Below are 14002 nucleotides of genomic sequence, written 5' to 3'. Positions count from 1 at the left end.
CCTTTCAGCAGGACAATAACCTAAAACAACACAAGGCCAAATCTACACTGGAGTTGTTTACCAAGAAGTCAGTGAATGATCCTGAGTGGCCGAGTTACAATTTTGACCTTATCTGATTGAAAATCAATGGCAAGACTTGAAAATGATTATCTAGCAATGATCAACAACCAATTTGACAGAGCTTGAAGAATTTTGAAAAGAATGATGGTCAAATATTGTTCAATCCAGGTGTGCAAAGCTCTTAGACTTACCCAGAAAGACTCAAAGCTGTAATCGCTAACAAAGGTGATTCTAACATGTATTGGATAGGGGTGTCAATACTTATGTAAATGAGATACAGTACAAGTCAAAAGTTTGGACACATCTACTCATTCCAGGGTTTTTCTTATTTTTTAAAATATTTTCTACATTAAAGAATAAAGTGAAGGCATCAAAACTATGAAATAACACACATGGAATCATGTAGTAATCCAAAAAGTGTTAAATGTGAACCGCGGGTCACTACTTCACACGAGAGCCATTTGAATAGAGCACGCTTCTGTCTATTTGAGCTGGTCAGTATGTGTAGGTAATCCTATCTGACGCAGCTTTAAAAAATATATATATACTGCTCAAAAAAATAAATGGAACACTTAAACAACACAATGTAACTCCAAGTCAATCACACTTCTGTGAAATCAAACTGCCCACTTAGGAAGCAACACTGATTGACAATAAATTGCACATGCTGTTGTGCAAATGGAATAGACAACAGGTGGAAATTATAGGCAATTAGCAAGACACCCCCAATAAAGGAGTGGTTCTTCAGGTGGTAACCACAGACCACTTCTCAATTCCTATGCTTCATGGCTGATGTTTTGGTCACTTTTGAATGCTGGCGGTGCTTTCACTCTAGTGGTAGCATGAGATGGAGTCTACAACCCACACAAGTGGCTCAGGTAGTGCAGCTCATCCAGGATGGCAAATCAATGCGAGCTGTGGCAAGAAGGTTTGCTGTGTCTGTCAGCGTAGTGTCCAGAGCATGGAGGCGCTACCAGGAGACAGGCCAGTACATCAGGAGACGTGGAGGAGGCCGTAGGAGGGCAACAACCCAGCAGCAGGACCGCTACCTCCGCCTTTGTGCAAGGAGGAGCACTGCCAGAGCCCTGCAAAATGACCTCCAGCAGGCCACAAATGTGCATGTGTCTGCTCAAACGGTCAGAAACAGACTTCATGAGGGTGGTATGAGGGCCCGACGTCCACAGGTGGGGGTTGTGCTTACAGCCCAACACCGTGCAGGACGTTTGGCATTTGCCAGAGAACACCAAGATTGGCAAATTCGCCACTGACGCTCTGTGCTCTTCACAGATGAAAGCAGCTTCACACTGAGCACATGTGACAGACGTGACAGTCTGGAGACGCCGTGGAGAACGTTCTGCTGCCTGCAACATCCTCCAGCATGACCAGTTTGGCGGTGGGTCAGTCATGGTGTGGGGTGGCATTTCTTTGGGGGGCCGCACAGCCCTCCATGTGCTCGCCAGAGGTAGCCTTACTGCCATTAGGTACCGAGATGAGATCCTCAGACCCCTTGTGAGACCATATGCTGGTGCGGTTGGCCCTGGGTTCCTCCTAATGCAAGACAATGCTAGACCTCATGTGGCTGGAGTGTGTCAGCAGTTCCTGCAAGAGGAAGGCGTTGATGATATGGACTGGCCCGCCCATTCCCCAGACCTGAATACAATTGAGCACATCTGGGACATCATGTCTCGCTCCGTCCACCAACGCCACGTTGCACCACAGACTGTCCAGGAGTTGGCGGATGCTTTAGTCCAGGTCTAGGAGGAGATCCCTCAGGAAACCATCTGCCACCTCATCAGGAGCATGCCCAGGCATTGTAGGGAGGTCATACAGGCACGTGGAGGCCACACACACTACTGAGCCTCATTTTGACTTGTTTTATGGACATTACATAAAAGTTGGATCAGCCTGTAGTGTGGTTTTCCACTTTAATTTTTAGTGTGACTCCAAATCCAGACCTCCATGGGTTGATACATTGGATTTCCATTGATTATTTTTGTGTGATTTTGTTGTCAGCACATTCAACTATGTAAAGAAAAAAGTATTTAATAAGATTATTTCATCCATTCAGATCTAGGATGTGTTATTTTAGTGTTCCCTTTATTTTTTTGAGCAGTGTATATTGCTTAGTAGAACTGCATATGTATTGTTCTCCACTTTCTGGAGGACTGAGTTTTGAAATCAGTGGCATTGGAGTATGATAGCTAAGGAGATGGAGAAAACACTTGTCTCCGGATTACATCTTCAAACTAAGGGCAACCATGGCATCCGTGACAGGGAGAAGCGTCCAACCATGATGTATACAGGTAAGATAGTCTAGCTAGCTACATTTTCATATGACACATTTCAAATTTTGACTTAGTCTTTTCATTTCAAGTTAAAATGTATGGTTAGCTAGCCAGTTAACGTTAGCTGGCTAGCTCGCTAGCTAACATTACGTGTATGATCTTATTATTCGTATCTCAGAGACATTTGCTTGGCTAGTTATAGCCTAATGTTAGCTGGCAGGGTAGTAACGTCATGAGTTGGGATTATGGTTCATTGTTTAGCTAGCTAGCTAGCTACATCTCTTAACAAAATACTCCATTATGCAATGTCCATTTTAAAGAATGACATTGCGACAATTGTTAGCTTGGGTGCTTTACTGCTGCTGTTAGGACTTTTCTCATAAGTGAGGTTACAAATGTATTAGCTTTCAAAGCAGAATTACTTTCCCATTGTTCCTCAAATGCAGTGTATGATTTACCATTTAATAGCTCTGTGTCTCTGCTTTTATCCAATGTAAAAAACACCATTTACAATTTTACTACATAAGACCGAATCAAGGCGGTCGGTATTTTAGATACTTCAAAGTAGCCACACTTTGCCTTGATGACAGCTCTGCACACACTTGGCATTCTCTCAACCAGCTTCATGAGGAATGCTTTTCCAACAGTCTTGAAGGAGTTCCCACATATGCTGAGCACTTGTTGGCTGCAGTCCAACAACCATCTCAATTGAGTTGGGTTAATTGTGGAGGCCCGGTCATCTGATGCGGCCCTCCATCACTCTCCTTCTTGGTCAAATAGCCCTTACACAGCCTGGATGTGTGTTTTCGGTTATTATCCTGTTGACAAAAAATTATAGTCCGACTAAGCGCAAACCAGATGGGTTAGCGTATCGCTGCAGAATGCTATGGTAGCTGTGCTGGTTAAGTGTGCCTTGAATTCTAAATAAATCACTGACGGTGTCACCAGCAAAGCACATTTACATTTACATTTAAGTCATTTAGCAGACGCTCTTATCCAGAGCGACTTACAAATTGGTGGATTCACCTTATGATATCCAGTGGAACAACCACTTTACAATAGTGCATCTAAATCTTTTAGGGGGGGGGGGGTGTTCGAAGGATTACTTTATCCTATCTTAGGTATTCCTTAAAGAGGTGGGGTTTCAGGTGTCTCCGGAAGGTGGTGATTGACTCCGCTGTCCTGGCGTCGTGAGGGAGCTTGTTCCACCATTGGGGTGCCAGAGCAGCGAACAGTTTTGACTGGGCTGAGCGGGAACTGTGCTTCCTCAGAGGTAGGGAGGCGAGCAGGCCAGAGGTGGATGAACGCAGTGCCCTTGTTTGGGTGTAGGGCCTGATCAGAGCCTAAGGTACGGAGGTGCCGTTCCCCTCACAGCTCCGTAGGCAAGCACCATGGTCTTGTAGCGGATGCGAGCTTCAACAGGAAGCCAGTGGAGAGAGCGGAGGAGCGGGGTGACGTGAGAGAACTTGGGAAGGTTGAACACCAGACGGGCTGCGGCGTTCTGGATGAGTTGTAGGGGTTTAATGGCACAGGCAGGGAGCCCAGCCAACAGCGAGTTGCAGTAATCCAGACGGGAGATGACAAGTGCCTGGATTAGGACCTGCGCCGCTTCCTGTGTGAGGCAGGGTCGTACTCTGCGAATGTTGTAGAGCACCACACATGGGAACCACACATGCAGAGATCATCCGTTCACCTACTCTGCGTCTCATAAAGACACGGCGGTTTGACCACAAATCTGCGGTTTGACCACAGATTTCCACCGGTCTAATGTCCATTGCTCGTAGTTCTTGGCCCAAGCAAGTCTCTTCTTATTATTGTGTCCTTTAGTAGTGGTTTCTTTGCAGCAATTTGACCATGAAGGCCTGATTCACGCAGTCTTCTCTGAACAATTGATGTTGAGATATGTCTGTTACTTGAACACTGTGAAGCATTTATTTGGGCTAAAATCTGAGGTGCAGTTAACTCTGCAGCAGAAGGAACTCTGGGTCTTCCTTTCCTGTGGCGGTCCTCAGGAGAGCCAGTTTCATCATAGCGCTTGATGGTTTTTGCGACTGCACTTGAAGAAAATTCTTGAAATTTTCAGCAATGACTGACCTTCATGTCTTAAAGTAATGATGGATTGTTGTTTATCTTTGTTTATTTGAGCTGCTATTGTCATAATATGAACTTAGCCCTATTTGGTAGAAGACCATCTTCTGTATACCACCTTTACCTTGTCACAACACAACTAATTGGCTCAAATGCATTAAGAAGGAAAGAAATTCCACAAATTAACTTTTAACAAGGCACACCTGTTCATTGAAATGCATTCCAGGTGACTACCTCATGAAGCTGGTTGAGATCATTCCAAGAGTTTGCAAAGCTGTCATCAAGGCAAAGGGTGGCTACGTTGAAGAATCTCAAATATAAAATATATTTACATTTGCTTAACACTTTTTTTGGTTACTACATGATTCCATATGTGTTATTTCATAGTTTTGATGTCTTCACTATTATTCTACAATGTAGAAAATAGTAAAAATAAAGAAACTCTTGAATGAGTAGTTGACTAGTACTGTATTTCTGTATTTCAATTTCAACAAATTTGCAAAAAATTCTAAAAACATGTTTGCACTTTGTCATTATCAGGACTTGTGTGTAGTTGGGTGAGAGAAAAAAAATCCAATGAATCCATTTTGAATTCAGGCTGTAACAAAACAAAATGTGGAATAAATCAAGGGGTATGAATACTTTCTGTAAGTTACCTGGCCTATCTCACGCCTCATGCAGCCTCCTCTCCTGCAACGCCAGGACAGTGGATGCTCTCTGTCATTGACTACGAATTACTTTTAGATGGGTCAGGGGTCCCTTTTATAGGGCTGGAGGAGGAGCGGAATTATGCCGTAATGTCATTAACATGACACAATAGTATCCATGCCATTCCAAACACAAAAACTGAAAAAACAAAACCCAGCGGAATATAAAGTGGTCTACCGGATGTAAGAGGACGACATGCTTCTTTCGAGCCTAAAATGAAGAAAATAATACAAAAATTGTTGGAGTAGTCCCTTCCGCAGTTTAGAATAATTAGCGTATTATAATATTAGATATTCTGGGAACATGGCAACCATGCTATGTGTATGTTTGGTGGGACGTTGATTGAATATTCTCCTAACCCTCAGAAAACGGGACACGGGAATGTCCTTGCTACATTCCCAAGGAATGTGTCTAGAACATTAACATTGAATATTCTGAGAACATGCTAACTACGTTCTGGGAAAGTTCTGTTTAACATTAAAGGAATGAAACCGTCTTTGCACATCACTGGAACAGTCCTATGAAAACATTAGGTAATGACAGTGGTGGAAAAAGTACCCAATTGTCATACTTGAGTAAAAGTAAAGATACCTTAATAGAACATGACTCAAGTAAAAGTGAAAATCACCCAGCAACATCCTACTTGAGTAAAAGTCTAAAAGTATTAGGTTTTAAATATAGTTAAGTATCAAAAGAAAATCTAATTGCTAAAATATACTTAAGTAATAAAAGTAAAAGTCTAAATAATTTCAAATTCCTTACATTAAGCAAACCAGACGGAAATATTTTTTTTATTTTTAATATACGGATAGCCAGGGGCACGCTCCAACACTCAGACATAATTTACAAATGAAGCATGTGTTTAGAGTCAGAGGCAGTAGGAATGACCAGGGATGTTCTCTTGATATAAGTGTGTGAATTAGACCATTTTCCTGTCCTGATAAGCATTCAAAATGTAATGTACTTTTGGGAGTCAGGGAGAGAAGGTATGGAGTAAAAAATACATACTTTTACTTCACTACATTCCTAAAGAAAATTAAAAGTAATCAAAAATGTAAATAGTACGTAAAGTACAGATACCCCCAAAAACGACTTAAGTAGTACTTTCAAGTATTTTTACTTAAGTACTTTACACCACCGGGTAATGATCTAATGAGACTCTTAAGGGAATGTTCTCTAATAGTGTGGGAATGTTGTTAGCTGGGCACCTGGATCTCAGATGAATGTGTAAGAGACCAAATAATGTCCTGCAAGAGACAAGCTGGCCATAATGTCCTATTTATCAAAATGTTTTATCTTAGTAGTCTTTCAGTTTGCTTTGCTATTCTATGTTCCAGGTCTTCGATTGACACACAGGCCTATGCATTTGATCCACCATCAGGCGTTAAACAAAATTAAAATCCTTTACACATGCCATCCATGGCTCACTGGCAAAGATCTTCACCGGCATTTGAAGTTCCCAGACTATACACACTCCACCTCCTCCAACCCCTGGCCCTCTGCCCGCTTCCCCAAATCTCCCCTGGCTGTATACTGGTCACAGTGGTCAGTGTCTGACACTCAGTCTTTGAGAGGATAGAGGAAGAGGCAGGGGGACAGGAGGACACTCCACTCAGTGGTGGATCTTCTCAGACCAGAGAGGCTAGTCATAACTCGGTGATCTCCAGCGGGCTCTCGGGCAGTGTATCATCGTCCTTGTTGTTGTGGTGCAGCGGCGTGGACTTGGCTGACTCGGTACGGGCATTGTGCTTGGTGTACAGCCCACTGTCGGTGGTGTTAAGCGCCTCCATGGAGCGTGCCAGGGCCAGCTGGTTGTCCTCAGGCAGACTGTTGTGGTCAGAGGTCAGGAGCGTGCCCATGCTGCCGTGAACAACGTGCACGCCGTCGGGTCCCCTCATCTCCACGGGGAGCTTGTGTTTGAAGCGCATCGTGCCCCAGCTGCCACCCATGCCCACTCGCTCATCCTCATCATCATCCAGGTCACTCTGGATCAGCTGGGAGAGGAAATAAGGTAGAGACATGGAAGAGAGGAATGGGCAGATTATATTAAAGAGTAGAGGGTTGGGGGATAGGAGAAAAATTACAAAAGCAAAAAAGCAGCACCAATTGTCTCATTGAAATTAAGTAACATTGAAAGTCAGATGCAGTAATGTTGAAAAGGTGCAGCAGTCAGAAATTAGCCTGAAAGGAATTCTGAGGGGAAAAACAGCAGGTAGTTAGCAGTTAGCACTAGCAGTAAGTGGCAACATCCTATAGAGCAGTAGAGTGGGGTGGCAGTGGCCTACAGGAGTCATGCAAGCAGAGGCAGTGAGACGGAGAAGCGCCAGTGGGGGAAACAGAGGAGTGATATAGCGCCCTCCAATGGCGGTGGCAGGGAACAGGACAGCACACAGCAACAGGATTGGACCTGCTTCTTCTCACGTCCCACCTCTGTGACTGACGATTGGTCGCCTTGGCTGGTCGACTTGGTGACAAGTCTGGCTGCAAAGAGCTTTTTGAGCCTCAGGTAGTCGTCCAGAACCACATTGAGCAATGTGCCCTAATAGGACAGCAGTTAGGGTCACAATCACAGTCAATCAAAATCACATTTACCGTCCCAATATGTTTAGATTACCGCACAGCACCTCAAAACCAATGGTTGTTTTACAAGCAGAAATATTAGTTCCCAACAGGAATGTGTGGTCATTGCCACCTGAGAGGACATATGTGTGTCCCTTACCTTAACGGGCCCCTCCCTCATGATCTGGCCCAGCTTGGCGATGTTGTCATACTCCTGGATGGCTGCTCTCAGGTAACGGTCATCCTCAGGCTTGTCCTTCGGCTCGCGGCCAAATGTTCCCTGCAAGGTGTAACACACACACACACAGAGTTCAGTGAAAGACAAATGCCTGCCCTTGGAGGGCAGCACTGGGAATACGAGAGACACTGAGAGATCCAGAGCTGACTTTGGCTGGGATTCAATCAAATGTGTACTGTACTGTCGACATGCAGGCAATACATACACCGTAAATGCCGTGGACGTCAACTCAAGTGTAAATTACCTTTATAAGTCAAGTGCAGTGCGCTTGTTGACAGTGATTTGATTGAATCCCTGCCTGAGGGTCACTCGGAGGACAGAGCCATGATGACTAATTGGAGCTCATGTAAACCTGAGACAAATTGTGGTGTCATCTTCTCTAGGACTATATAGAGCGGGGACTGTGAAGCAACACAAACATAGACACATGCATACACACATACGATAACATACACACTATACACACACGTACACATGGATTTTGTATTGTAGATATGTGGTAGTGGAGTAGGGGTCTGAGGGCACACAGTGTGTTGTGAAATCTGTTGTGAATGCATTGTAATGTTTTTAAATTGTATAACTGCCTTATTAACTTTGCTGGACCCCAGGAAGGGGATCCATAGTAAATACAAATAGAACAATACCTGGCTAGGCCAGAGGAGGGATTCACTGTGTATAATTTTTCCTGTGTAGTCCCAGCTAACAACAAACGCTTCCACAACTCTAGAGAACGTTCCCTTGAGTCTCATTAGGTTTTCATAGGAATGTTCCAGTGACATATAAGGACTGTTTCCAAGAGACCATTCCTTTAATGTAAAACAGGACTTACCCAGAGCATGATTCAAATTTTCTCAGAATATTCAATATTAATGTTCTAGACATGTTTCATGGGAATGTTGCAAGAACATTCCTGTGTCCAGTTTTCTGTGGGTTAGAAGAATATCCTATCAACGTCCCACCAAACATACACTGAACATGGTTGCCATTTTCTACGAATATAAGATATTGATGTTCTAGGCACGTTTCATGGGAACTTTGCAAGAACATTCCTGGGTATCAGATGTCACCTGATGGTCCCAAAGAAACAGTCTCGAAGAAAACACAGATTTTTTTTATCATTGCACATCTCCCTTTGTTACTGTGGCCAGGCCCATTTTAGGCTCTGATTGGTGAACCACTGATCCATTCACAGCTCTTTGTTTGTTGGCAATTTTAGGGACATTCACACACAAACAATGTTTTTAACATAGTGTTTTCAATGTACATATTTGACATACATGATTACATTGTGCATGTTAATTTATACGATCATTATTATTCAGCATGTCCTCCCCTGGGATTTGAACTCACAACCTCTTGGTTCACAGCATTCCGAGCTTTCTGTTATGTCACCATGTTAATGTCAGTTTATTGATTTGATTGACTTATTTCAGCAATTTTAGTGCTTTTTGTATACTTCTCTGATGTTGGTGTATACTTCTCTGATGTTGGAATCACTATGGTCTATCACTATGGAATCACTATGGTCAATAAAATAGTTTTTCTTGAGTGTACTTTTAACAGAGCTGAGATTTATACCTACAGTATCCAGTAGTTTCAGATCTGCCTAGCAAGAAGGGTTTAGGGTTTGCTTCTCAACAGAGTCTAACGATACTGGCCCAATAAGCATATGCCCTAGGATATCCCTTATTGGGATAGTGGATAGGGCATTCGTCACTGGGTTTGAGACCTGCTAGGGGAGTCGCACTACTCTCACGTTCTAAGCGTTATAAGTCGTTGTCATTATTTGGCAATAGATACAACACCCCTAACTGATCAAATTAAAACCAGTTTCTCATTGAAATATTAGTAGGATTGCCACTTAAATTAAAATTATTACCACATTTCCACTATCTCATAAACTGTCAGTAGTTAATTAATTTTATATAGTTGAGCATCTCTCCATCATCTTCATGAAATCCACACCACATACCATCATTACATTGTTCATTTAAAAATTCCAAAAAGGATGCAGCAACTGCAGATTGCCCCTTTAATATATTGTGATTTGTCCCACGTGATTTTTGTATTTGTTTCCACATTAAAACATGGAGATGGATATCTGTATTGTTTTGGTATAACTGGTGATAGGTTTGGATTTATGAACTTTAAATCCTTATTAATCATTAGTTGTAATAGAGAAATGAGGGGTGCCATAACCATTAACCTCTGGTGTAGCCCCTCGGCTATCTGTAGGAGGAAGGTATATTAGTGGGGGCAATTAAGCTTGGAATGTACTGAGTGTAGGGAAAGTGATCACATGTGGCAGGCATTGATAAGGAGAGAGAGCCATGGATTAGTGATGAAGGGGGGTCGAGATCAGGTCAGGTCACGTTTAAGGATTTAGAGATTCAAAAAAGAAAGAGAGTGAGGGAAAAAGGGAAAAAACACAGGATCGAAGAAAATGGCGGGTCAGACAGGCAAAACACAGAGAGAGATTGAGAGCAGGAACAACAGTGTTGACTCACCCATCCACTCTGGATGAAGTGGGGGGTTCATTAAAACTTCTTAGAGATCAAATCCCTTTAGCGGGATCGATTTGACAACAGCCAGTGTAAGTGCAGGGTGCCAAATTCAAACAACAGAAATCTCATAATTAAAACATAAGTATTATACACCATTTTAAAGATACATTTCTTGTTAATCCAACCACACTGTCCGATTTCAAAAAGACTTTACGGCGAAAGCATACCTTGTGATTATGTTAGGTCAGCGAACTAGTCACAAAAAAACAGCCATTTTCCAGCCAAAGAGAGGAGTCACAAAAAGCAGAAATAGAGATAAAATGAATCACTAACCTTTAATGATCTTCATCAGATGGCACTCATAGGACTTCATGTTACACAATACATGTATGTTTTGTTCGATAAAGTTCATATTTATATCCAAAAATCTCAATTTACATTGGCGCATTATGTTCAGTAATGTTTTGCCTACAAAACATCCAGTGATTTTGCAGGGAGCCACATCAATTTACAAAAATACTCATCGTAAACATTGATATAAGATACAAGTGTTTTACATAAAATTAAAGATACACTTCTCCTTAATGCAACTGCTGTGTCAGATTTCAAAAACGCTTTACGGCAAAAGCACACCATGCCATAATCTGAGTACAGCGCTCAGACACCAAAACAAGCCATACAGATACCCGCCATGATGTGGAGTCAAAAGAATATTCACTTACCTTTGATGATCTTCATCGGAATGCACTCCCAGGAATCCCAGTTCCATAATAAATGTTTGTTTTGTTCGATAAAAAAGTTAAATTACAGTTCGTAGAAACATGTTAAACGATGTATAGAATCAATCTTTAGGATGTTTTTATCATAAATCTTCAATAATATTCCAACCGGACAATTCCTATGTCGTAAGAAATGAAAAGGAACCCAGCTTGCTCTCACGGCCGCGCGCATGACTGAGGTCATGGCAACTTTCCAGACACCTGATTCCAATAGCTCTTATTCTCTCCCCACTCACAGTAGAAGCATGAAACAACGTTCTAAAGACTGTTGACATCTAGTGGAAGCCTTAGGAAGTGCAATATGACCCCATTTACACTGTATATTGGATAGGCAATCACTTGAAAAACTACAAACCTCAGATTCCCCACTTCCTGGTTGGATTTCTTCTCAGGTTTTCGCCTGCCATATGAGTTCTGTAATACTCACAGACATCATTCAAACAGTTTTAGAAACTTTAGAGGGTTTTCTATCCAAAATCTACTAATTATATGCATATTCTAGTTTCTGGGCAGGAGTAGTAACCAGATTAAATCGGGTACGTTGCATATACTAGCTTCTGGGCCTGAGTAGCAGGCAGTTTACTCTGGGCATGCTTTTCATCCGGACGTCAAAATACTGCCCCCTAGCCCAAAGAGGTTATTAAAGAGGTCGGTCGACCTCTTGGTCCGCCACGGGAGAGACATAACGGATGCAATGTCTTTCTACCAGGAGTTGAGGGGCTCTGGCAGTCAAATACAGTTGCTTTATGTCAATGAGGAAGAGGTGGAAAGAAAGGCACAGAAAATGTTTGAAAGGAACCATGCGAATGCACCAGGTTGTAAGTATCACACCTGGCATCCTAAAATATAGAGACATAAGTTGTCTCTGCCAAGCAGCGGAACGCGTGTAGGATTGCCCATGTTATGGACTCCAAGAAGTCACCCTCCCGACAATGCCGGCTAATGGCCGTGATCTCTCACCTCCACATCAATCAGATGTCATCGATCTGGATACCTCAGCTCCACTTTGTCCAGATGTCATCGAGTCTCATCACAGTGGACAGTGGTGTATCGTGAACTACGACGAACAACCATACCCTGGCATTATACTGGAGGTTGAAGAACATAATGTAAAAGTAAAGTGCATGCACAGGAATGGTGTCAACAAGTTCTACTGGCCAAGCCCAAGAGATGATATCAAATGGTATGGGGATGACCAGATTGTTTGTCTGATGCCAGCACGGCTGACAGTGAACAAAAGATCAGTTCAAATTTGCCACAGTATCTGGAAGTACTTGGAGGAGCACCTGACTCTGTGAAAGTGGCAGATGTGAACTGGCTACTGTTGAAGAAGCCGTCAGTAGCTAGAAAGCAATGGAGATTGGCACAGAGATGATAAGAGATGGACGCGACACAATAACATGGCAAAGACAAACATGCCTGAAGTAAAAGTGAAGAACAACACAGGAAAAATTCCATGATCATGTTTTACTGGATACAAAATGTTCATATCAGTGTGGTTAGGAAAACAATTTTAGTTTATGTTCAATGTTAGTGTTTATGTTTTAGTGGACATGTTTTATATGTTTGTATGACAATGTTGTGTTATGAAAGACACATTTTAGTCAATAGGCTTCATCTTTTGTCTTAATCTTTGACCAATAACCCTCATTTTATTGTTCATATTAAATCAACCCATCTTATGAAATCTGAAATTATTTATAAATTAAACTATTACTAATAAGTCATTGGTTTCACATTGTGTCACTGGTATTACATTGCGTCACTGGTATTACTGTATGTATCTTTCACTCCCTCCTCTCTACATTCTCCTCTTCTGTCTCTGCTGCTAAAGCCACTTTCTACCACTCTAAATTCCAAGCATCTGCCTCTAACCCTAGGAAGCTCTTTGCTACCTTCTCCTCCCTCCTGAATCCTGCTCCCCCTCCCCCCCCTCCTCCCTCTCTGCGGATGACTTCGTCAACCATTTTGAAAAGAAGGTTGACGATATCCGATCCTCGTTTGCTAAGTCAAACGACACCGCTGGTCCTGCTCACACTGCCCTACCCTGTGCTTTGACCTCTTTCTCCCCTCTCTCTCCAGATGAAATCTCGCGTCTTGTGACGGCCGGCCGCCCAACAACCTGCCCACTTGACCCTATCCCCTCCTCTCTTCTCCAGACCATTTCCGGAGACCTTCTCCCCTACCTCACCTCTCTCATCAACTCATCCTTGACCGCTGGCTACGTCCCTTCCGTCTTCAAGAGAGCGAGAGTTGCACCCCTTCTGAAAAAACCTACACTCGATCCCTCCGATGTCAACAACTACAGACCAGTATCCCTTCTTCCTTTTCTCTCCAAAACTCTTGAACGTGCCGTCCTTGGCCAGCTCTCCTGCTATCTCTCTCAGAATGACCTTCTTGATCCTAATCAGTCAGGTTTCAAGACTGGGCATTCAACTGAGACTGCTCTTCTCTGTGTCACGGAGGCTCTCCGCACTGCTAAAGCTAACTCTCTCTCCTCTGCTCTCATCCTTCTAGACCTATCTGCTGCCTTTGATACTGTGAACCATCAGATCCTCCTCTCCACCCTCTCCGAGTTGGGCATCTCCGGCGCGGCCCATGCTTGGATTGCGTCCTACCTGACAGGTCGCTCCTACCAGGTGGCGTGGCGAGAATCTGTCTCCGCACCATGCGCTCTCACCACTGGTGTCCCCCAGGGCTCTGTTCTAGGCCCTCTCCTATTCTCGCTATACACCAAGTCACTTGGCTCTGTCATATCCTCACATGGTCTCTCCTATCATT

General features: G+C 43.1%; 1 protein-coding gene across 3 annotated transcripts in view; it reads right to left on the bottom strand.

The window, feature by feature from the left end:
- Positions 1-5983: 5983 nt before the first annotated feature.
- The window catches only part of LOC106579432 (cadherin-23), a 706260-nt gene continuing 698241 nt past the window's right edge, over positions 5984-14002 (bottom strand). The window contains exons 32-34 of one of the 3 annotated variants that reach the window (XM_014159340.2): positions 7861-7980; positions 7570-7680; positions 5984-7135 (exon numbers count right to left, since the gene is read on the bottom strand). In XM_014159340.2, the coding sequence (XP_014014815.2) occupies positions 6788-7135; positions 7570-7680; positions 7861-7980 (579 nt within the window). In that variant the 3' untranslated portion in view covers positions 5984-6787. The remainder of the gene's footprint in view (positions 7136-7569; positions 7681-7860; positions 7981-14002) is intronic. The other 2 variants (XM_014159337.2, XM_014159338.2) reach the window with 2 other exon arrangements.

Source organism: Salmo salar, chromosome ssa19 (assembly GCF_905237065.1).
Source record: "Salmo salar chromosome ssa19, Ssal_v3.1, whole genome shotgun sequence".
In the NCBI taxonomy this organism is placed as follows: Eukaryota; Metazoa; Chordata; class Actinopteri; order Salmoniformes; family Salmonidae; genus Salmo; species Salmo salar.
The sequence above is the reverse complement of the archived record's forward strand: the minus strand, read 5'-3'. Positions and strand labels throughout refer to the sequence as shown.